The sequence below is a fragment of the Diorhabda carinulata genome, chromosome 1, assembly GCF_026250575.1.
Source record: "Diorhabda carinulata isolate Delta chromosome 1, icDioCari1.1, whole genome shotgun sequence".
In the NCBI taxonomy this organism is placed as follows: domain Eukaryota; kingdom Metazoa; phylum Arthropoda; class Insecta; order Coleoptera; family Chrysomelidae; genus Diorhabda; species Diorhabda carinulata.
In genome coordinates this window covers 5694820-5722400 of record NC_079460.1, presented here as the reverse complement: position 1 = coordinate 5722400, position 27581 = coordinate 5694820, and the positions used below count along the sequence as shown (strand labels likewise).

The window sequence follows — 27581 nt, the reverse complement described above, 5'->3', positions numbered from 1 at the left end:
TTTAGTATTATGTACCACCAAAACAAATTCGCAAATGATAGTTAGTGTATGAGGACACTTTACCCATAATTCGAACAGTGTTAAGATGGGATGGTGCATTTAAATGTGATCTTACAAAAGGATAGCTAGTTACAGACAGATCTGTACGCTAATATCTAAACAAAAACACGAATTATCTCACCACTCCTTCTCATTCCTCATTCTAAGACTTGCTGTTCATATAATTTTTCATAGATTATCTCACCACTCTTTATGGAAACCGCAAACTTAACAACCTCACTTCCAAGATTTGTTAATTATGCCGCGTCTCTAACTTGACAATTTCGTCTCAACGATTGATTGGAAATCGAAACCGGTGTCGCGTTTCGTGAGTGTAGGTGTTCTCTGTGGAGTTGTTCTTAGAAAATCCAGAATCTCATCCATCGAGGACCACTACAACTTTTCCCAACGTCTAACGTCGAAAGTTGAGACAAACATTGTTCAGCATTGCGAAGAGTGCACATCCAAGAATAGGTACTGTTCACCCTTATAGTTTGGATAGGGAGATTCGTAATATTGTTGTAAGTAATTTTAAACTTACAATCTCATTATATGTCCATCGATTTATTTAGTGATTTTGTCTTTGATAAATTAATCGATCTTTCTGGACCAGAGCAAGAAAGCTGTTCTAGATTCAACAAAAGATGAAAAAATAAAAATATTGTAATCAAATATAATTGTAATAATATCGCAGATTTTAAATCAAAGTATTTGAGCAGCGTACCATAATTGGACGGTAACCCTACTGAACTCAATAGGTACTTATCCGTATGCGAATTACTTATTAACAATTTTTATAATAGAGAACAACTAAATCATTTTAAAAATTTATTTTTGACTAATTCCATAATTTCTTAACTTAGTGGTAACGCTAAACTGGTTGTAAATATTTAAAACGTCACTTCTTGGACATTTTATAACAGAATTTTACAAATTGTAAATTTAATATGCAATAATTGAGTTACATGAAACAACACATCATAATAAATTGTTGTACTTGTATAATAATATAGCCTCGAAAACTTTCTTGTCAGGTTTCATAACAATAATACGCTGTATGAAGCCTGACACTCTAAACCAAATCTTATGTTTTGGATAAAGATAATTTTCAATATTTTCAATATAAAAATGAAAATGAATAATAGCCAAATAATAACTTTGATAATAGTAATAATTTTAATAGTAGAGAAAATTATTTCTACAATCAAGGTCATAATGTACAAACTCCAAATAATAATAATATTCCAAATAATAACTCCTTTCAAGCCCAAAACTCTTTCCCGATGTGTCTAGTAAATATTCAAACACGCCCCCCCCTTCAACTTTCCAAACAACTCAAAAATTTAAACAAAATAGAAATGTCAAAGTTTATAAAACAAATACCTAAATAAAAGTGACTGAACTTAACGCGAATGTACGTTTCTACACGTAATACATTTCAAAGAGGTACGTCAACGAGTTTAAAACCAGGAACGGTACAAATTTCGCAAATCTTTTTAACTAAAATCAACCTCAAAAAAATTTTACATCTGGAGAATTATCCAATGTAGAATGTCAGAATAATGATTTTTGTTCTCAACATTCCAATTCAGATCCCTATAATATACATGTAGATAATTCTGAACATGATCTAATTGATTTTAATGATCCCGAAATGAATTTACAAGGTCAGCTTCACAACAGTTTTACCACAGAACCACAAAAAATAATATCTCTTAATAATGTCAATAAAAGTGAATTGTCCTATATATATATATATATATATATATATATATATATATTTAAAATGAAAATTATAATTTTCAATAGATTCTTCAAAGTCCTTCGTTATTTTCTACGCATATGAATAAGACCTATTTATCATATCAACTGCCCTACAAACATCTGCTCTTAGATATATTACTTTTATACTAATGTAAAAAATATTTAAGTTGCCAGAACTCCACTAACAACGGAGTAATTTTAATAAACATAGCGCCTCATTGTGTACAAATGATAAATGTGAAATTTCTCATCAAAAACTTGGAAATTGTTAAATACCGGAAACTCTATCCATAGCGAACAATAGCACAGCTTCAGCCATTATTTCTAACCGTTTCTAAAGATTTTATCACTATAGATTTTTCTGAACCCATTGATGTCGCTAAATTTGATAGACAAATTATCCAACGATTCGAATTAAATTATTTTTATGAAATTTATAAACCAAATTGGATTTTTCAAAATTCATTTTTTATTCAAATTCAGAAGAAAAAACTAAAATAGTTAATTTATTTAAAGAATATGCAGAAATATTTAATTAATATGATTTGCCATTAAAACACAATACAAATAAAATAAAACATAAAATTAATACAATTGACGAAATGCCTGTTAATACACGACTATACCCTTTTATATGTAAAGACGAAGTTCGAAAACAAATAAAAAAGATGTTATATAATAAAATAATTGGACCGAGTAGTTCACTGTGGTCTTCTTCCAATGGACGCTCCTTAACATCATCGATTTGCTAGACAAACTAGGTAGATGTCAGTATTTCACCACCCTCGATCCTGCCAGTGGGTTTCACCAAATCGAAATGGATGAAAACGATACCGAGAAAACGGCGTTTACGACAAAAAATGGTCACTGGGAGTTCTTAAGAATATCATTTGGCCTTAAAAGAGCACCAGCGACATTTCAACGTGTCATGGATTATATACTACATGGTATTCAGAATGAGCAATGTTTGGTTTATCTAGATGATATAATTACATTTTCAACGTCATTGCGAAACATACTGATTGTTTAAAAAATGTTTTCCATCGTCCCAGAGAGTCGATTTTTAAATTCAACTGGATAAGTCAGAATTCTTAAGAAAAGAGGTGGCCTATTTAGGTCAGATTGTCACACCGTTAAACCTAACCCTGATAAAATAAAACCTATAGAAAATTTCCCAATACCATCTACTACTAAACAAATTAAGGGATAACAACAAATCTACTAAAGGTCTAGTGTATGGACAATAAGTATTTATTGTCTTCTCATTCCAATTTAAGGAATCATAGTTGGCAAGAGACTTAATTCCTGGTAGATGCAACCGAAAGGGGACCACACCATCTACTTGACTAGTGTTTAGCTTCCACGTTAGCCCTCGAAGTTGAATTTTTAAATGGAGGAATTATCTCACCTGTCCTTATTTCCTCATCTCCAAGACTTGCTATTCATATAATTTTTCATTAATTATGTCACCACTTCTTATGGGAACCGCAGATTCAGCAACCTAACTTTCAAGATTTGTTAATCATATAATTTTTCACTTCAACATTTAATTTCTGAATTTGTTCATTTTCAACTCAAGCTTTGTAGATGATAGATGTATTTTCACAATATTAACTGAGTCAAATAATCTAATAATTAGAAAAACAAAAACGAATTTCGAGACTCTTGAATCAAAACTAATGCTAAGGAGTGGTGTGAACTCGGTACATCTATTTCGTTGCAAATCAGAAATCGAGCGAGAATATGTTAGCATCAGTTTATTATCTTGCAAAGGGATTTTTCTTGTGGATTACCTTCACACTATCAAAACAATAAATGGAGAGTATTATTGGGAACATTTGAATCAACTACACGTGGATAAGGATACAGGAAAAATTCCTGATTTATATGAGAAAAAATAATATTTCATCAGTATAATGCACTCTCTCCCTCTCACACGCTTAGAAACCATCTCGAAAATAGAATAAATTAATTCATTTGCAATGCTACAACTGAATGGATAATGTAAGCAAATGAATCTAATACGAGTATAACTAAAAAATTTCGTGACTGAAATAATAACAACGAGAGATCCACAAAGTAACGTCGTGAGTAGAAGTCATTAAAAAAACACGTAGATACAAATGGCAACATAATAAAAGGTAGTTCGGTAAGCAATTTTCACATTATGCTGACGGTGACATTACATAAGAGTAGTGTACACTTGCCACATTGTAATTTTCTCTACACAACAATAAAAATTCTAAATCCTTTTTACTGCCAGTACGGTACTAAAGTTTGATAGTAAAATCTTCATTTACAAAGATTTTCCCAAGAAACGTTCATCTGATTGGCGATGAAACAAATTGACAAAGTAACTTTATTCTCCCAATTTTCTTTTTGACGAAGCGCTCTTTTCACAATGAGTAATGATTATTTGGGGAAGCATGATATATAAGTGAAATTTAAATAATAGAACCGTCAAAATAAATTATGAAGTAAGGTGACCATTCACAAAAGGATTACTTCTACTGTCCTCAATCTTGTCATCATCAGCTGTCAGTCAATCATGTTTTTACCAAAAAAACTGAATTTGACAAATCAAATCTAAATTTTAGGTGAAGATATATCATGTACTCAAATTACTAAAAGCCGATACTATTTTTCTTCTGGAATATGTGAAAGAACGTAGACCGGGTAATCCTAAGAAAATATTCGTCTACAAAGGTGTCCAATTAGTTAAATAACATTTGTTTCGTGGTAAAATTAAATAACTCAATTCACCAATTTGCTTTTTAAAAACAATTTATTTAGCAAACTGAGGATTTAATAATTTAAAGTTACACTAATCTGACTGGCGTACTAGACGAATATCAAATTGAATGAACCCAGTATTAGTTTTACAGGCTTCTTAATATATTAGTTTTTATCTTATACAATAATAATTATAAAATTATATAAATATATTTATGATTCATTATAATCACATTAATAATAATTAAATAATAAATAATTGAAGACGATACCTTAATGGGGTTGAAGTTGGATCTATAAAACTGACAGAAATAGCAAACACAGACAATTTATAGCAATGATAACTTAAAGAGGCTAAAGTTCATAATAATAAATAAGTAATTGATGATGATGCGCCGCTGTGAAAATGGTTGTTTGGGATTACCTAACTGTAAAACTGATTCGGTGAGACTACTGATAAAGTACTAGGCTTTACTAGGTTAGTGTAACATTCCAATGCTATTACTGCTTTAATAGAATAGAAGCATGCAGTGGTATATGTGTAAATCATAATGATTTACTCAATCTACTGCTATATTTTCATTAACGAGATTTCTCATATGAAAAATATACATAATTTTATGAAGAATAAAGAAGGATTCGAATACTTCAACACTTTAAAATTGGGTGTCATATAACTGAATCAAATATATACGTTGATTTTATGTAAATATAATAAACTCAATTTTATAGTTTTCTGTATAAATTTAATCCATCATCTTCACTATATTCTTTTAATTTATTTTCCGGCTATAATAAACGATAGATCAAGAACATTGGTGAAGTAAGATTAATCAGTAATCAAAATAAAAGAGAAAAAATACGTAAAGAAGTCCATTCGTAATGGCCTCAAAATTTACAGTTGGCAGGCGACGAAAAAGGGAGAAAAAAGAGAAAAAACAAAAACTGAAGAAAAAATAAATGCCAAGAAAATGTAAACAAGAAACGTCGAAATAATAAAAAAATTTTTGTATATAAAAACAGCATTCTGCCAAAAAATAATAGAATTCAATGTTATACTAGTAAATATTTTTTCATTGAACACTGAATAACAAAAGAATACCCACACTTTATTTTGTACAAAGAATGATCAGATGAGATTGTGCTTGTCATGTATGCTATAAAGAGGAGTCAAGTGCTGTTTATAGTTCTAGAAAATCTGAACATCATTCACATTTGGAGTCAGAAATTTATGGACTTTACAATTTATACAAAACTTCTCTTAACGAAAATACGTAAATATATTTTTGACAAAAACAAATTCCTATCCAAGTCTTTTTTGAAATAATAATAAATACTGTCTATCCAATATATTTCATGATATTATCCAATCTCTGTGAAAATAGTCCAGTAACTATATTTTATGTATGTATGTATAATTTTCGAGGTTCATATACACTGAAATGGGAAAGATCTATTGTGCTCTCTTTTCTTGTGGCACTGGGAATGTGTTCACAGATGATTCATTAATCTCACTCCTTCCAGGAAGTTCAGAACATGTGGCTTTAGCTGCTGAGTCTCCTTAATGTTCGCAAATTGTTCTCAATCAAATTGATAATTTAATACATCATCTTTGGTTATAGGGTCCAAGGAGTATCTTCGCATGTGTCAACCCCTCAGTAACTGATTTATTTCTATTTACTTCACTCATTTCTAGTGTTTTCCGTATTGTTCTGAAGCCGATTCCACAGGAGGGTCCGTATCCTACAAAAGAGATTTATGTTCCCCTACTTTAGCAAATCTGTATGCTATTTCATTTACGAATATCTCATAAGAGGTAACTTCAATATTTTGCCTACTTGGATATTTACCAAGATATTTTACGATCATTCCTTTGGAATTGAACACATTTTTCAGCAGCATATTTTCTGATTGAAGAATACTTGGCGTTTTGCCCAACCTTTTAAAGTGTTTAATTTTGGACCCATACATTTTTATTTTAGCTCTGCCCGATGCTTCGGACTAAGTTGGAATTTATGGAATCGTTGGCGATAACCAAGTTATCGTCTACGGAGACACCAATAAGCCACCTCCCGCGAAAAACAAGAAAAATTTGCTCTGATACCTTTCAGTCTTCTTTACACGAGAAGACTGGAAGGAATAAGTTTATAAATCCAACAAGATATTTAAACAATTGTTGGGCAATCCTAAGAAAAAAATACCAAATTTGGAAAAGAGTGGTATATAAGAAATAAGTTGTGGTGATTGTGACCGAAAGTATATTGGACAGACTAAGAGATCCGTTACTCTCCGATTTAAAGAACACATAGGTATTTGAAATATGGACGGACCGGAAAATCGGTATTGTTGATCACGCTGCCAGTCACAATCATTGCATAAATATTAATAATGTAAAATTGTTAAAAAATGTATCCAATAATAAATTATTGGATGCATTTGAGAGCATTGCAATTTCTAGATGTTAGGGTAGCTTGAATAGGGACAAAGAGCCAATTCCATACAGTCCAATCTTTAGTTTAGTAGTCAAAGAATAAACATTAATATTCCCGCCAAGGAGTTTTTTCCCGCTGGAATGAATTTTCGCGGGAGGTGGCTTATTTATTAGATTTTAGTTTATCTTCAGTCTCTGAAGACGATAACTTGGTTATCGAAACGCGCGTTTACTTCTACGTTTGGTATATTTTTGTAATTATATTCAAATTTACATTTTTCTTTAATTGAAATCATAAAATTTAAATTGAATCGTTTTTTAAAAACGATAATAGCAAGTGGCCCAACTCTCAATCTTTAATCTCTAGAGAGAAACAAATTTGTCTCAATGAAATTATAAAATTAATTTTTCCAGTATTTTAGTAATGACAAGGCAAATATTCGAATGTTGAAATGGAGCTATTTCATTGCCGTAAACTTAATTGGAGAAAATATATTGGGAATATCATGCGGAAAATAAATTGATTCACATGATTTCCAAATCGGTGGTTTCAGATCTTTTTATAAAAACAGACTTAAGATTATACGTGTTTTAATTGAGTGGAATTTTAACAGCAAAAATACCACTATATACGAAATACATAAGAGTATAAGAAGAAGGAAAATATTTGATTGATAAATATTCAATCCAAAAATAAAATTGTTCAAATCTCAATACAATCCTATTGGCTATAAGACATTTCTTAGAGGTCTGAAAATAAGAGCTTGCATCAATATAAAAGTAATCAAAGAACGAATAATCATTGGAAGTTTTCCAATAGAGAAAATAGATGTTTCTTTGGAATGGAGAGTTTTCATTAATTTATTGGGTAGTTTTTTCAGATATTGGATCGAGCAGCTTTAGGATTTATTTCCTCTGCAATATAGAGTGTCTTGGTACACGCAGTGTTGATATGTACATGAATGGCTCGTTAGTGTACTCAAATTCCGTTGCAAATTTGATGAGCATTTGGATTAAACATGAAGATATCGGGTATGTACAGCTGTGGCTGTATTGTCCCCTACCATCAGTTATTTAATAGGTAAATAAGTCCAAGTTTCATAAAAATCGCAACAAACCTGGAAACAGCGACATGTGGAAAATTATTCGAGGACTTGAATAGATTGTAGTATGGTAGTTACCTGATAAGAATAAGGGATTTACAATGCTAGATCATTATTTTTATGGATTATCTTTTTTGGCTGCCGTTAGTAAACAAAGTGGGAGTAGGATAATTTTCACTTTGTTTCTGCGATCAAGGGTGTTAGGAAACCGTTTTCGGTAGTGACGTGTTTTAAAACTATCCAATTATTTATTTTCTTGATTTTAGGTTAGGTCTCTTCTATTTCAAAATTATTTTTTTTTTGATAGTTTTTAAAAGAAAGATAAATTTTGACGTTTCGACTTTTCTTTAAGTCTTTATCAAAATATGATATTGACACTGACAATTTGCTTATTTATATTGATCTATAGATCAACTCATGAATATCAATATAAGGAGAAAATCAACTTAGAACTTTGTTCCAATAAGAAAAATTAATTTTTTCTTTGGTTTCCACATCTCAAATATATAGCGGTAATAAATTAAATTTATTAGAATTCACAAAATATAGCTATGAATTTTACTTAAATTATTCAGATTTTTATCATTTACAGCTTTTTCGTTCTTATGAATGTGAACCATTTCTAAAAATGCCCTTTTTCGTGTATTAGATTCCGTTTCAAGAATTTTTGAATCTTTATAATTGTATTTATGTTTTTTTGATATCTCATGGTTCGTTAATGCAGTTCTATTTTTTATCGTATTGATGACCTCTAAGTCTATTTTCTAAATACTGAGATGTTTGCCCTATGTAGACAGCGTCACAATTACTACAAGGCATTTGATATATTATATTACTTCTTTTGTTTTTTGGTGTTTTAGATTTTAATTTAGTGAAATATTTGAATAATGTATTATGTCCTCTATGACCTATACTAATGTCATGTATGGAAAATTTTTTATGTTTTGATGTTTCGTTTCTGTTTTGTTTTTAAATTGATTGTAGTATCTCTTCATCCTTTTCTTGAAAGTACAAAAGACAAAGAAACTGAGAAGAACATTAAGCCACATAAAAATAGTTTCACCTTCCATAACACAAAGAAAAAAATTATTTCAACGTGGAAGGCGGCGATATCCTTTTAAGGAATACGAAGCATTTTTATTAGTTTAGATAACTACTTCAATAAGAATCAGAGTAAATCACATTTTTGTTATCAATTGGATATCAATTACGACCTTATATGATTAGAATTAATTATGATTAGAAAAGTGAAAAAATAAGAGGCCATAAGCAATTCGCAACAAAACGTATAGTATTGTGCATTTTAATGGGGCTCCCGCGAAAAATGTCACGAAACAAGATATATATTTTTTGATAGTGTAGTGTATGACGAATCCAACGCTATCCTTCTTTATAAGTGTTATCGATCAAAATCTAAAGAAAATTGAGTTCAACGTTCGCCTCTTTAACATGAGCTCTTATGAGAGCCATAGTATAGTAAATATATTTCCCTGTAACAAACAACTATAATAACCTATGCCATTATAGACTTGTCGTTATTCATATACATACATACTGCATATACTATTAAAGCGTGTGAGTAGCAATACTCGACGCTTATTGGCTGTTTGGATGAAATCAAACGAGCGACTATTTACTCTTAATAGAATGCTTAATAATTCATAATTCATTAATTTAAGATTTTCAAGCATAAATACATGCGGAATTAAAAAAATAAATTTTAATATTAACGAATGGGTACTGAACAGAAAGCGCGAATGGAACGAACACATAAGTAGGATGAGCGAGGAAAGAATAGTCAAGATAGCACCTAACTACTGAGAAAAGAAGTATGAGAAGGCCACGAAAAAGATGGAGTGATATTCTTACGAAGGCAATAGGCATGCTACGAAGAATGAACAGGCAATCTCCCTAAAATGGAGTAGAAAGAAGAAGAAGAAATTTTAATTTCAAAATGACTAGTTTGGTAAACGCAGGAGTCTCCCTAAAGCGGCGTCATCCTCTGAGACCCTTTCTTTGTAATATTCACTGGCAATTTATTTTACGATTTTAAGCTGTAGTGAAACTAATAACAATTTTCACCTAAGTGAAAGGTTCCTTTTCCGTGCAGCTTATACATTTTGTTCCATCCAAAAATCATGAAATTTGATACAAGTCATTAAAAAAATGTTACGAAAAAACTGCTACCATACTACTCCTGTACCATTTTGTATCCAAGATAGTCAGTCGACTTTTTTATTTGGAATTTCATATATCTTGAATGTCACATTAATGTGGAAGAGCCATCTGATGTCTATGTTTATGTTTTCAAATTCTGTAGCAAAATAAATAATATTTACAATAACAAATCCCTTAATTAAGTTTCATCTATAAAGCGATAAACTTACTTTCAATTAAATCCGGATAGAAATGTGGATTGGAACATTAGTGAGTTTACAGTTTGAAAAAATATATATATTTAATATTATTGTCGAATTGATATTGTGATACTATATACGAGTATAATAAATAATAACTAATTTTTTGTCAAAAATAATTTAGGATAGTTATGGAATACAATACACAATGAATTTCAGTATTCTTACAAAGTAGTTTTGTTTATTGATGTTGAGATTTGAACCGATATGAAATGAATTTAGTTCAAAATAAAATCTATCTCCTCCAGTTATCAGTTATACAAAGTTTTTACTATAAATTTATATATAAGAGTATTTGAAATCCATTCAACGTTGTTATAATACGGTTAACTGGAGCTCTCAACAACTCACACTGATTACTCTTTTTACTCAAATCATCTCATTTCATTCAAATCAAGTCCGAATGAAGTAATAAACTGCGTACTACAGTTCGGTTGAATCGAAGTTAGTAAGGTAGGGCAGTGGCAAAGCAAGGCACCATCGCGTTTATTATTCAATAAATACATTGATCCAATTCCTGTTCCAGTGCCCATTCCCAAGCGTTTCATTGTTTTCAATGAAAAATATATAGTAATATACTTGCGTGTTGAAATTACGAAGAGAATTTAATTATGAAAAAATGATAATTAGTAAACAGACATTTTGTCGATAGGAGTGAATTTAATGAAAAGTGAGTTCCAAAAATGTACAATGTTTATTTTTATGGTTTAATGAATAATAAAAAGTTATCATGACAAAAATTTTACTACCATATGATCAATATAGCGCTTTAATTATAAATAACTCTAATTTCAATAATTCATTATACCAGTTTTCAGAAAATACTCATATCCACTAATAACTGATTAAATAACGCATGTTTAGGATCTTTTTAGAGGTATCCTGAGGATTAACCTCAAAATTCAAGACAAGCAACAAACAGCATGTCCTTCACTACTTCTGGCTAAAATAGCAAGATTGGAAAATTTGAGATCTAGAAGTAAGTTCATTTAGTACGTCAATTTTAGGACCGACATAAATATTTCATACATCGTTATGAAACAAATTACTGTGCAAGAATCTTATCATTGGCTAAAAACTATACAACAAAAATCAATTTCTTCTTGATTTTGCAGGTTTCTGGGATAACAATCAGTTTGTTCAACTAAGTTAAAAATTTCCTCTATTCCAATAATCGAGAAATTGTAAAAATAAACTCAATGTTATATAGTTTAGTTTTTTTTGAGTATCCTCGTAAATGCGCCACTCTATATTTAATTTTCTGAAGAGGCATTTTCATAAAGTGATTTTGCAATTGCCATTTCATATCTATACTGATTTACTTTCAGAAAAATGAATCAAACTATTCATAAGGACAATGGCGTAATATGATATTTACCATACAATATGTAAACTCACATGACTTCTCTTTAATAAATAAATCACTAATTGTTATTATATTATCGTGGCCATTTAGGTAAATACTGTAAACTCATATTTCGTTATAGAAATAATCATTATAGCATTTAAATTATTTGTTACAGATATGAAAGCCCAATAGGGCCCAAAGGGCACAGCATGAGTAGTCAAGATGAAACCGCAAGCCTGTTAGTAGGCCAGCCGTCGTTGACGAGTGCTTCTTCTCCGGCCAACTGCTCTAAACCAGTGCTGATGCGTCAAGAATGTACAACGTTTTTAGTGTCTTCTCATCATCCTCAGTTGTCTGTTTTTTCTGACAGCGAGGAAGACGGTTCACTGTGCTTGGAAGAAAACAGCACTAGATCTGTTCCTGACATTGAGTTACATTGCAGGTAAAATAAAAATACGTTTGATAGGAGTTGACAAACCATATAAAAATACCCCTAAGAAAGATGTAAATATTTGAACGTGACCAAATTAAATATTTATCACTTAATAAGTGCTGATTACATGTTTCTGGGACAGCCTATGTCTATAACGAACAATTTTACTAGACATATCTTGAAAAGAGTTTAGAATATAAAGTGTGCAATATCTTTCTGGATTTTTATTGTTAAAATTAATGCATAAGAGGCCATAGTAATAGGTATATGGACATATAATATTTGTTATTAAAACTAAGCTATTACATTAATATGTACCAAGCATTTTAAGTGGAGAAAGAAGAACCTTATGTATTGAACCAGTTAATTTGTTATTGACAGTTAGCAGCAGGTATTGGAGCATCCTTCAACTTATTTATAAGAAGCATATTATTTCACTATTGGAGCATACGCCTGCTTATTCATAAAAAGCATATTATTCCAATATTCACGTCAGGGTCATATATTCAAAAATACGTAGTAATTAACGGAGTAGTTCCTGAAATTTTGTCTTGACATTTTTTAATGAATAATGTCACGACAGCAATACCGAATAAAACGCTTCCAAGGTGAAGTTATGTTATTTATAGATACTTTGTTTATAATGTTGATAGGTGTGTATACTCATTAAAATCCTTTTACAAAACTACTATTTTCGATCCTTGTGAAAGTGATAACAATTCAGAAGTGATCGATTGGAAATGAAACTCATCCTACCAGTATTGTTTAATAGTCCTGTTGGAAATGAGTTATTACCTCCTTAGGAGTACACCGATACATATTAAAGTTTTGCTCCCGTGCTCATTTAACTCTATTGAACAATATGAAATTTGGGATAGTGTGTAATCCATTATTTCAAGTGATATAAAACTCCTAAAATAAATTGTGAATGTAAGCCTCTTTCATACATCAATATTGTTTGAATATTGATATTGATGGGTAAGATGGGCGAAAGGTGTCACTGAAAGGTGGTTGATCCATTTTTCAATTTATTTTAGGGACTTACGGCATAGGTAATCATTTATTTACAGAGTCTATATAGTGGACTAAAGATATATATTTCGAGCACTTTATCAATCTATCACGGGTTTCATATTTTTCAATCATTTTGTAAAACCCTTTGATCGCTAATACCCTATGGTAATGGCGGTTTACTGTTGTTAATTCAAAATTAACACAGGTTTGCTTCTAACATGTATTAATACAAAATGAAATAATGCTTTATTTATACCATCTCTATTTTTTATAATGCAATCATAATTATCCAAAATATTTTTTAGATTTTCACAAAAATTAACTACCAAAATATGAAAACAGTTTCTTTTGTTTGTCACGAAAAACGTGAATAACTTTCACAAAATCTAACAAGCACATGGGATAAGATAGTAAATGTATAGTACTAACTGATTTAAAAATATATTCAATAGTATAAATCACTTTAAGCTTACCTTTAACTAAGTTTTTGATTTTATAACAACAAAATACGTAAGTTTAAGATTTTAACGTGACCGGCATTGCCCACTGATCACCATTCCCCCATCTTTCCATACCCTTAAAAGCTACCCCTTTTAAGAAAGTATATTTAAAATTGGTATGATCATATCATATTCAATGGAGGTAGTTTCGTTGGCCTTCAATTTCCTAGTCGGTGAAATAATGTGGATATAATGTACAAATCCACGTTCCAGCTGGAGAATATAAGATAAGAGCAACACTCCAATATACATGTAGATATATTTTCTCTGTATTTCTCTATCATTCAAATGGAAAATTAACCATTATCCATTTCGTATTTGTCAAACTTCCATTATTATAGATATTTTAAAAAGATGTGATGGATAATAGACGTGGTAGGTATTTGTTAATGCTATATGCTACAGAAAGTTATTTCCTTTTGGACCATCAGTTTTCAGCTCATAATTATTTCACTATCAATTACCGTAATCATTTTGCACTTCGTTATTTTCATTCTAATGAATATATAATACCATAATATATCTGTCCAGCACTTTTGTTCGTCTATAAAAGTTCCATACAAATCCATTTAGTCTTTAAAACAAAAAACCACAATTGACTGCACTATAAGGTCAAAGAAATATATGTATCTTGATCAATACGAGCTCTCTTGCTAAAAATTAAATGAATAGACATATCTTAAGTAATAAATTGAAATCAGCTTGGCTAGTTTATAGATAATTATATGATCTTAATCATAAAAATCACCTACATAATCTCATATATTAAAAAAATTGATGATTTCCATTTCGAGTCCGTTCAGGCGTTCTACCTAACCGATTTGCTTAATTTTTTTTTCAATGAAAGGTATTGATGCACAGATCAGCCATCAACCATCGGATTTCATCTAATTTTCACCATTCTCAAGTTATACTCAAATGCGATTTCCCCCTGTACATTACTTATGGGAGTTTGGATTTTTGTAGGTTTTTGGCAATTTTTCTACATTCAAAGATCTATATCTCAGGTTCTAATATAGCTACAGAGTTCGTTTTGGTTTAAGAACACTCGCTGAAACACCTTCTTTCTTTTGAGTTTTTGAACACTTAAATCGGTTGAGTTGGAGAGGAGCTAGGCGCGGACATTCAATGTGGAGTTATGGATTTCTGTAGGTTTTTGGCAATTTTTCTACATTCAAAGATCTATATCTCAGGTTCTTATATAGCTACAGAGTTCGTTCTTTTCTACTATAATGATTTTTGATACTTATTTAATGGATTCGATGCGAGCGAAGCCGCGGGTAAAAGCTAGTAATATTTATATTTTATCGAGAGAATATATATTGTATACACACCAAAAATAAACAGTCGTCTTAAGAAATGTAGAATATTGATGATATTTTTAAATTCATTTTGATTTGTTCAAGCTATCGAATCACAAAAAAATTTTAAGTAAAAAATAGGACAGTCTTCACAGGAACTAGAATAAATCACAATTAGTAATACCGATACTATTATTACCAAAACGGATATAACCTATATTTTGAACTCTTGAGAAATCAGACAGTATCAACAGCCATTGACTAAAGTTCCAGATTACATAGATATAATGTTAATTAGTATCCTAATCAACTCTTTTGAATAAAATTTTGGAGAAGATAGATGACAAATCTACAATACTCTTATATTTTCAATTTACTTTGAGCAAATGAATGAAATTATCGGATTTATCATTAATTAGAAATTGATTAGTTCTCATAACATTAGCGGGTACTAAAATTTCACATACAACACAAATTTTCTTATACAACTGCCACGAAGGTGTCAGTGCTGTGTTATCATCGGGATCACTAGACATTGCGCATTGTTGGCGGGATTTCAATATACCTTCTGAAAAAATCTGAAATTCTTATAAGTTAAAGATCTGTTACGCAAAACCCGATTCAAATGAGATTTTATACTCTTTATTCCCGCTTCCCAGAGACCCCCAAATATAGGGGGGTTGGTCGGAATGAAACGCTATTTTATTTTTTCTATAATTAAAACTTCTTCCCCTTCTACTAATGAATCTGTTAAAATCCATTAAAAAGGCTGCAGTCGTAAGCTCTGACACAATGCGGGGTTATGCAAATGAAAAGTTAGTAAGGCCCTCCATAAACAACATTTTCAAAAACGGAAAAGCTGTTTACTTCATTATCAGGTAATTTGCCTTTAATAAAGTTCGGAGATAAGGACCTAATTAAGTGCCAGCTAATGCATTGATTAATATATATATATATATATATATATATATATATATATATATATATATATTTCTAATTTTACATTTCTCTTTCAAGAAGCTATCAAATTTTGAGCTTATTATTTAAACCAACCAACTGTCAGTCTGAACCTAAACAATTCAAGGAACGAAAATATTTTGTTAAATTATCAAATAAATTTCTTAGTTCTGTATACGATTTTTTTGTAATCGATGGCTGATCAAAAATATTTCCTAATAAATGGCCGTAATTGCATATTTCAATATAGCTTTTGATTCAAAATAACTTTACTTTATAACATTTTTCTGAATTTCTGAATTGTGAAAAATAAAGATACTTTACTCTTGCACAAAATTCAAATTTTTTGAAAATCCTCGTATACTGTCTTTGCCAGCTGTTTATTATAAGCGGTTTCTTATTGGGAACGTGGCAAAGAAACAAAAAAGTGGACTAACTATATATATATATATATATATATATATATATATATATATATATATATATATATATATATTGTTATGGTATGAATATATCCAAAATAAATTATTAAATAATAATAAGATATAAATAAAGCAATAAGTTCAGTTCTGTTATTCGGTTACTTAGAGCAGTTTATCACAATAAAATAAATAACATTCTTTATATTAAGTTTTGGCCAACACTATATTCTAAATTATTATTTAATTTTGACAAATCCTGTATAATCAAAGAATTTAATCCATAAATTGACAGATAAAAACAGGAGCACCAACTTCAAAAATTTGTGTGACATACTAACATAAATTTTAAGGTTATAAATGATAAAATATAAAAATTTTGACAACTACAATGATAAAATTAATAACATAGGAATGAAATAAATACAACAAAAAAATTATAGAATAATATTATTTGAATAAAGTCACAATAATTTAAAAATTTAGAAATGACAATTTAGTAACTAACTTTTAAAATAAATATCATTGGTTAAAAAAAAAAAATAAAAATAAAAAAAGAATGAAGAAGAGAATCAACAACGAGAAAATTTTTTTTGCAAGAGAAAAAAGAGTAAAATAATTTTAATTGAAATTTAAAAAAATTAAAATCTTGATAAAAAAGGCATAAAATATTCAAAGGATTGATAATTAATAATTGTATAAGTGTAGTAATAAGAAATTAGTGAGAACAATTAAATAAAGTGAAATAAGTGAGAATACTCACAAAGGGACAATTTCCAAGATAAAGAAGTTGTGAAAAGGAAAAGAACAGGAGTGGAACTACAGCGGAGTATCTGTTTATTCTGCAAGGCCGTAACAATTTCCAATTTAAGAAAAAAAAACACTTAAGGTACTGTTCTATTAAATTTAAGTATTTCTTTTAGTATATAATATTTGAGTTCACATTTCCATATAATTTAGTTTTATGAGTGTAATTATGAGTATGAATGAATGAATGAATGTTTGTAAAATAAAATAATTGTAATAGCTAGTTAAGAAATTGTATATTTTGAATATTTTATTAATTATAAAGAACAGACCCGGTCTTAAAACTATTATAATCTGACCTTATAACCATAACAATTTATCGCAATAAAATTTTTTAATTTGACCTCACAATATAATACCCTGAGAATAAAAAAAATAATAATAACATAATAAAATAAAGAAATTCAAATAATTATTAATGGCGCCCAAATTAAAATTTTCATTTTATTTAAAATAAAATTTATAAAAATAAACATTACACACTATAATACCATAACAATATGTATATATATATATATATATATATATATATATATATATAATGCATCTAAATGTTCTTGATTTTAGGTCTCTTCTGTTTCAAAATTAGTTTTTTTGATAGTTTTTATAAGAAAGATAAATTTTGACGTTTCCACTTTTCTTTAAGTCTTTATCAAAATATGATATTGACACTGACATTTTGCCTATTTATGTTTATCTATAGATCACCTTCATCATGAATATCAAAATAAGGAGAAAATCAACTTAGAACTTTGTTACAATAAGAAAAATTAATTTCTCCTTGGTTTCCACATCTCAAATACTATATTAAATTTATTAGTATTTAGAAAATAGAGCCATAAATTTCACTTAAATTATTTAGATCTTTTTTATCATTTACAGCTTTTTCGTTCATATGAATGTGAACCATTTCTAAAAATTCTCTTTTTCGTGTTTCTGTTTCAAGAATTTTTGAATCTTTATAATTGAATTCATGTTTTTTTGATATTTCATGGTTCATTAATGCAGTTCTAGTTTTTTATCGTATTGATCACTTCTTAGTCTATTTTCTAAATACTGAGATGTCTGCCCTATGTAGGCAGCGTCACAATCATTACAAGGTACTTTATATATATATATATATATATATATATATATATATATATATACTTCTTTTGTTTTTTGGTGTTTTAGATTTTAATTTAGTGAAATATTTGGATAATGTATTATGTCCTCTATGCCTGACTTATACTAATATCATATTTATTGAAATAATTCGATAATTGTTGGGAAAGTCCTTGTACATATAGTATGATTCATTTTGTCAGGATTAATGTATTTTCTGAATTTTTTTATAACCACTTGCTTCATCTTCGAAGGATTCAAGATGTTACAAATAAGTTCCGAAAATTCCAGAAGCATCAGTTTCGAATTAGTATCAACGACCTGTATTATAGCAGTAACTTCGTTATCGACGAATTAGATTAGTGGGAAGTAAACGTGGAGTAAGTGCGAAATCTTGAAATACTGTTAAAATATTAAAAAGACCAATGGTATTGCTACATATTTTCAAAACTGAATGATAAAATTATATAAGCATTGGGTTAGCTGTTTTTGTATGACAACTATTATGAAATACTGCCTTTTTCTAAAACCATTTTTCGTATGATCGATCACCTCGATTACTTAAGATATAGTCCAAAACACAAACTATTCAAAAAGAATTATTTTATATTTAACAATAGTATTGTTTGATGAATGGGTCTATAACTATTTTGATAGCGTGTTTGTCTTAATGATGGGATTAAATATAGCAGTTTTAAGCACATCAGAAATAAGCATTAGTTTCCATTATATGAATGACGTACGTTTTTAATATAAATATGATTTCCATTCAATTGTGGATCGATTCCTCAACTCTCTAAGACATACTCGTATGTATAAGTATTCAAAATTTCATTCCGTTCACTATTTTTGTCTTGTATCTTTACCAGTATTTTTTGTATATTTTTAAGATAAATTTTGTCTTCTTCTGTTGTGTCTGAAGATGGAAAACTCTTTTGCTAGCTTCACTCAGTTCTGAGCGTATTCAATATTCTAGATCGTTCAATTCTGATTTGTATGGGACTCTTGAACTTTTCCAGGCGCTTTTCCAGGTTTTTTATAATTGTTACATTGGGAATATCTGAACAGCTCAGTACATCGAAAAGGGCAATAGCAACTCAATGGTTTGCAAAACATGGAGAGGTCCTTGGAAACGAAATATTAATACTTTCATACTTCCATATCGACTTAGTAGTACCACGATTTACTAGCTTGGAATGCTATCGTCTTTGATGATAAGGACGATGATAAGGAGAAGATCAAGATGAACGTTGCATTCCTCGATTTTTTGTTAAATAACAAGATCCCCGAATTTCTCCCCAATTGAACATAATCTAGACAAGGTTAAGAATTTCACAGCGTCCTTCTCAAACTCTGACGAATCTTCGACATGATGATGGGGTGTTATGAAATACCCCTGGAGAAGATTGATCACCTTATAAGTATACCTAAATAATATTGGGACTTAAACACATTATTAAAGATGGTCAGCGAAACTTACATTAGTCTCACCTGATTGGATTAAAATCTTGATAATTTTCATACAACGAACTCGCTGATACGTACACCAAAATACCGAAATAAAAAAGTTTTGAATTGAATATCAGATTTCTATGTTATGAAATTACGTTTTAATGTTAGAAATAAATATGCTCTAAAAGCACTTTATATGTAAATTTTTTATATTATTATTACAAATGTCAAATTACTATAATGGTATTTTTGTTTGTATACTTAAAATGTTTCAATAGAGGCAAGTAAAAATGATAAGAAATTCGTTGTACAATGCTTCGACATCCGTTGAAATAAAAGGCCGTGGTAGAAATCAATAATGTGTTAAATATTCAAGTGACAACTTAAGCCCACTATAAATTGAAAGTAGGGATTACTTTCATGGTGAAATATAAGCGTATATGTATAAAGAAGTTATTCCCCTAAAATATTAATCTCGTTGTCTAGACAAGAAATTAAATCTAAAAATTAATGATCGTTAGTTGAGGATTCAATTTTGAAAAATTTCCAACTTAACATTAACAACAAAAGTTGATTATAAATTCACAACTACCATCTTATTATTATTCTTAGTTTTATATTTCGAATATCATATATTAGAAGAGTTATTGAATAGTCTAAACAACAAACACCTTTGTATGTTTTAAAATATTATCAAATATAAACTCAGTATTTTACGGGAGAAATAGTTCCCTCAAAAACCGTGACGATAATAGTTCTTTATTTGCACTGTTGGCTTGTAATAACCAGGAGAAATATAACCTCTCGACCGTAATTTCAACCTTTGGGTTTCGTTAACAGAGGGTCATGCTCTCATAGGATATTTCATTTAATATTCATCGTAGCTGAAGGAAAAATGTGCATCCTTGGAATACGATAATATTTTGTTGATTATTTTAATCAGTATTCACCTATTCGAAATTATTTCAGAAGAAGTCGAAATTCATAATAATATTTATCATCACTATATTTCCATATGTTGAATTAAACAATTAATATTCCAAAATTAAATATTGTTCATTATTGTCTTTTAATAAGTTCCCATGGAAAACTTTCACTTCCTGTGCTAAATTATAGAACTGTTTTTCTAATTCCATTCCATTTCCTTTTCCCAAATTGTTTTTTAATTCTTGTAACCTAAAAACCTAAAAGTAAAATCTTCTCTATATTTTCTCAAACCAATTCTTGGCTTGCTCTGATCTGCTAATCAATTTTCTTCTCTATCATTTTCTTGCATTGCCGATAGATGTAAGCTATATCTTTTGGTTTAGTAAATTCACTGGAAGTAGTTTGTCCTCAACTATTTCCTGCTTGAGCTATTATTACTTGTTCTTTATACTCTTTTGATTGATTACTGCCCGACATGTATATCCTTCGATCACCATGTCATAACCTAGGATTTTTAATAAACCTATGTTGGGGAAATTACGTGTTTTTTTTTTGGAAAGCTAAGTTTAATTAAGTTGAAACCTCAAGTTTTCATGCGCGTTACGACAACGACAACTCATTGAATTTTTTTTAATATTAAATTAAGCTGACCGGATATTTATATAAGCTAAGCAATTATCAGCGAATTCTTCTCGATCGCGAATAGGTGGAATTTTTCATTTTTGCCGTAAATTTGTTGGTAAAATATCTGAATGACCTTCAAAAACTTTAACTTTCAAAAACTTTAATCCTCAATAGAAAATTTTCTTGCGGTGACCAATTAATAAGTCCAACTGACCTGTTATGACCAATTTCTGAACCTTTTGGTATAATTGGTTAATTTCACTCATAAATTGATACAAATTTTAAATTTTGATAATGGTTCTTACTTTTATTACTGCACATCAGTATCAAAAGAATTTCGAAAAAGTCTTATTTATTACGCAATGACATCAAATTTTGAGAAACTGCTATCAAAAACTCAAAGCTGAAACTGTCACAGTCGCTGGATATTTCACATGATTGAAATGTGTGACATAACAATTTTCCCGCTCTTTCCATTATTACAGTATTATATTCTGTCGAAATGATTTGATATATCTGTGAAAATCAGTATTTTTTGACAATCTAAAACTTAGTTGTCTCATATATTTTGGGTCATTTTGAAATTTTTCCAAAAACCTCTTCAATTTATTTTATGCTGTGAGTCTTAGAAGTGGACTCGAATTATGATGTATGCAATTGATTCTGGAACATCAATTGAGTGGCTTTAGGTTGTTTGAAAATTTCTAAACGAATTTTATTCTAATGATAAGATGGCATTAATAATTTTTATTAAGATTCATAAATATATGAGCTAATTAATAGGTTAAATTCAACAGCATTATTACGCATAATATTATATAAGAGACGTTTCGTTTCCTTCATCTTCTCTATGTTAAGATCGCACCGATGACATTTTTAATAATGAGAATTAAAAAAACTTCAGCCCTCAGAGTAGGGCTTCCTTCTTTGTAGTATGTAACAAATGTGATTGGATTTTCTATTATTTCGCCTCTCAAGTCATACGTAGATACCTAGTAACTCTTAAGGTCTTAAGAAGCTAGTTTACGATAGAAATGTTGAGAGAAGAAATAATAAGACAGTCTTATAGTGTTAACAATGATGATTTGCCATTAAATAGAGTTACAATGTATTACTGTGTCATGAAGAATTCTAGTTACCATCATGGAAATTTTATGAGAAACAAAAATTATTCGAATGTAATTATCTGCAAACGTATTGGAGTAATAAATTAATTAGTTCTTAGTATAACCGTGTTCGTGAATATTTAAATAGATTTTGTAATTTCTATCTATGGTTGATAATAATATTCTTACAACTAAATTTGTAATCGCATTACTGACCTTATGCGATTTCCACAATATCAATTTGAATGTGGAATCTGAATACACATATCCTAAACAATAAAAAAAATAACATGAAACAATAAACATAAAAACCAAAAAATAGTCAGGTGCTCATAAAATATAGTTCGTGCTTGCATAATACCACTACTGTGTATTACGACTTCTATTCCAAAGTCTGCAAATATGAGTTCGGTCATTATAGATATGAGTAGGCTTATAAGGCCAACTATTTCCGGTAATGCTACTTTAGTTTTGTTGTTTGAAGTTAACTTGGATTTTACTCTGTTCATAGCTTCTGAAATGGTGTTATCCTGATTAGTGTCAATCCCCGCTTCATTGGAGAGAATAGGGTAAAATATCATTCTTATATCTTATATTCTTAAATCGCCCTTGTTGTCCAGAAACCCAGGTTACAGTTGTATCTACGCCAAATCTCCCACGTTTCTGTTTTGTTTCCATGGGGTTCCATTCCATGGCAGAATAATTTGGTAGCCTAGAGATGCCTCCCAAACTCGACTTCTAATTCTCGGAAAGATTTATTTTGTTGTCTTGTTTGGTTAAAGATTGGTTTATTGCGGTGAAGTCCTTGGAATAAGGTCTGATCTCCTAATAATGTTATCTGCATTATTAGGCTGCTCGCTTTCTTTTGCCACGAATGGCTCTATCTCCATTCTAGTAGTAGTTTCTTTCCGGTAATACATAGCAGTCCCTGGATGATGGACGGAAGAAGTCTGTTCTGTGACTCTTAACTCTGACCGGTACAGGGATTTTCCTCCACTCCACCGTAAACTTATTTGAAGTATTGGACATCTTCATACTCTTGTCAGAGCCCTGTTAGACGTTAATAGTTATTAGGAATCAACGTTATCCACCTCACGTGGTGGATGTAGGGCTGGTCTTGGTGATTCTTTTAAATTTTCTTGATTTTAGGTCTTTTCTGTTCTAAAATTAGTTTTTTTTTAATAATTTTTTAAAAGAAAGATAAAGAATGACGTTTCGACTTATTTCACTATTTTTCAAAATATTTCGATTGACTGAAGATAGACTTATTTCTGATCCAAGTTACTGAAATTTAACTTTTAATTTGTTCAAGTATTGCCTGTAATTTATATTAAGGAGCTCAATCCAAATTCGTTCTCAAGGGAAACTTCGGACTTTTCATTATTAAATAGCAAATTTTCCGAAAATCTAGTCCATCTTAGATATTAATTTCTAATTATTACATCTGAATAGACTGAATCTGATTCACAATGATGCGTACTATGGAGCAATTTTACAATAAAATCTTATTTACAAGGGCGCGGTTTAACAGGAGTGTTGCTTCTATTTGAAAAATTACTCTATTGCAAAATAGTATTTTATTTTCCAGCTCTGCACATATACTCCAGGGAGTTTTCAGTTTAAATAACCCCCTTCGCCTGAAATTACTCTCCATCAAGCTATTTTCATGAGTTTGGAAACATATCACACAATTCGGCAAATTTTTTTCCAACAATGGTGGATCGGGCAAGCATATTGATGTAATAAAACAACAATTTTCTTCAACGGATGCGGTCATTGGCCAGTTATCATTCTCATTTTATAAATAATCATTTAAGATTAACAATGGGGTTCCAAAACACTGATGCCAAAATCGCATATACTAAAAAATGGTTTTTGCTTCATTGTTTCGACTGTATTTTTCTCGACGAAAACAATTCACTATCTCGCACCTGACAGCATATTCACAAATAACAAAATACAGCAAAACCCGTTTGGTTCAATTATTGATTTCATTATATCATGTACTTTTTTTATTTGACGATCGACAATGGCACTTTTTTTGTTATCCCTATATGAATTTTGTATAGGGAAGATATTGATGACTAATTATTTCCAAAACTTATATTACTATTATTCGAAAAATGTGATCAGAATTTATTGAAGGAATAAATTGAATGCGGTATTCAGATTGGAATTACGAACGAAATTCGACCAGTTATCTGCAGAGCTGAACCAAGTAACAATAGAAGGAATAAATTCAATATACTAAAGTCTAAATGAAAACACATACACATATTGGGTAAAAACACCGAATTGTGGCTTAATTATGATTTTAAGAAAAACTTTTTGTATATTATATATACTATATAATGAATTTTTTTAGATTTGACGTTATTGATTAATATTTTAAATGCATCACTATGTATGTATAATCTTTTTATTATATATGATAAATCTGAATTTACTGATACTAATTTTTGGGGGTCTGTGGCTTCCGAATTACGGTTTAAAAACAGCAATTTCATTTTTAAGTACTATTATTAATGTTAGTCATTTTTGATATTTTTGTCAAATCACATTTATTTCCAATTTGTAATTGTAATAGCTTCATTCGAACAATTAATTTCGAAACTCAAGTTTGTTTCACTTGTTTTATCAGATTTGATTTCACAAGATATTTCAAATTAATACTTTATTAATCGTGTCGGAACTAGGTGGCCATAAAATAAATAATTTATTGATGATTCTTGGGTTTAGAAATTGAGAGAGATCGTTACAAGAAGCCGCTGATTTGTTTAATGATACACATCCTACCAGAATTTGCCTAAAATGTCTCGAAACAAAAGAAAATTAAATGAAACAGGGATTGCAAATTTGTGTACAGGAAGAATCTAACAATTCAATATCAGAACTTGTAATAAATTACCATATTAGTAAGACATCTGTAAGATACTAAAAAATATGAATTTCTTGCTTATAAAGTGTAATTACACTAAGCATTAAATGAAGATGATCCCGATAAACGACTACAGTTTTGTGAAACAATTATGAATGGAATATTAATTCGACATTTATAAGTACCACTGTGTTTTTTAATGAAGCATCATATTGCCTGAACGGATTTGTTAATCGACATGATTGCTGGTAATGGTCGGATAATAATTCATAAATCGCATAGAATAGAAGGATTTCATAAACTTTATCTCCAAAAGATAAAAATTGGTGTGGAATAGTTAGAGGAATAATACTTGCACCCTTTTTATGAAAGCATATTAAACGCTGATAGATATTAATTCGTTCGCTTTTCCATCGTATTAATCATTCACAGTTATTGGAAGAAATTTGGTTCCAATACGATGGTGTTCCAACTCGTTATGCTACTGGGGCTAAGTGATTTTAGTAAGATTCAATTCAAACTCTCCAAGAACTGGGAGATCGAATCAGAGACGCGGTACAAAATACAACTCTTGAAATGATTCATAATTGGCCAAGTCCTAGATTAAGATAGGTAGCCAAAGTTTTCACTTTGAACATCTATTGTAAATGAATAATGAGTTTCAAATTATTGTTTGTTCCATGGTATTTGATTATATTAAACCGTAAGTCGGAAATCAGAGACTCACCAAACATGGTATTATTAAATTTAGGAATATTATATCTACTAAAAAAGTATAAATACATATGCTACGGAATAACAGAATTTTCCGACTATTGATTTTTCGTTTCCTATTCTATATGTTTTATTCCATTTTATTTATGCTCTTTAATAACCTCATATTTTATTTCATGGATATCAGTTAACATTATATAAATTCGTTGTTTCCATTATTTTTCAGGTTAGACGTGAAGGGGTGCAAGCAGAACCTCTCGTCGAACGTACCAACAAGAAATAGAAGTTCCTCCAATGCATTTCAACTAGCGCCTTATACGTCAGCATCTCCTAGGGGAATCCTTGAACGCAGAACCTCGCAAACACTTGCATCGAACCTGAAAATTGTTCGGTCGGTGTCTCGGGAGAGCATTCGCTCCATTCATCATTGCACCTGTCCTTGCCTTAGCGCGCCGGTAAGTTAGACACTACCACATATTTTTCTTGTTTATATTCTTGCTAAAGTATTATATTTACTTTAATTTTGGAATTTACAAACCATTCTTTAATAATCGATAAAAAATCAAAAAGTTATTGACAACTATCTATAATAAGAGATTGGAATATATTTTTTCTCTTCTTCGAGTTTAATATTCGGAATTATCAACTCAAGTTCATTCAAATACGTTGGTCTAGACCTGTATATCAACTACACTCTCTGGTGTCATATCTATAAAAATCAATATTTTTCATTATTTATATACTCCAATATCTAAAATACTTTAATATTTCCAAATATTACCCATGGAACAATTGAATAAAATCCATAAAAGGTGGAGTTTATTTTCTTTTGTTATTATATTGTGCTTTAGAAATTATTTTCACATTCAGATAGTGCAAGATAGTGGAGCAATAGAACACTTGTATTTTGCACTTCGAAACCGCACCATATTATACAGTTTTGCTATTCTTCTGATATAGCCTTGGCCCAATTTATCTTCTTACAAAAACTGGAAGATTCACTTGAAAGCACCAGGATTTTGTAACGAAATCTGATGTTAAATCATCAAAATACGATTCAAAAGGTGGATGGATAATAAAATTTTTATGGCTGTAACCGTTGGAGCCAAATATTTTTATCACGAGCATATTTTTCTCAGATAGATCTGAGCAATTTCAATTGTAATTCGAAGTATTCTCTAGGTGAAATAGTTGTTTTGTGCTTAGCTATGTCACCCAATGTATCTAATATCGCTAATGATCTTCAGGCTGCTTTCATCCCTATCCCTTGACACAATTTTTATAGTAAATGCATTCTTCATTTTACCACTGTGTTAATGACCAATTTTATCACAATTGAGAGTAAATACAATACTTATGCAAAATATTCGTATTGCATGATGCTATGAAAACTTCTTCGCAACAATGCTTGTGTTTATGAACTACCCAAAACTTGCTTCGTAGCATGCGCATAATTAAATTATTGAATCTTAATAAAAAATGTATAAGTTTTTCAAATAGAACAGCCAAA

The 27581-nt window shown here is 29.9% G+C and overlaps 1 protein-coding gene across 4 annotated transcripts in view; it reads left to right on the top strand.

The window, feature by feature from the left end:
- The window catches only part of LOC130892100 (small conductance calcium-activated potassium channel protein), a 157649-nt gene that overhangs the window by 37527 nt on the left and 92541 nt on the right, over positions 1–27581 (top strand). For all 4 annotated transcript variants that reach the window (XM_057797356.1, XM_057797355.1, XM_057797346.1 and 1 more), the window contains exons 2-3: positions 12011–12277; positions 26298–26526. In XM_057797356.1, the coding sequence (XP_057653339.1) occupies positions 12045–12277; positions 26298–26526 (462 nt within the window). In that variant the 5' untranslated portion in view covers positions 12011–12044. The remainder of the gene's footprint in view (positions 1–12010; positions 12278–26297; positions 26527–27581) is intronic.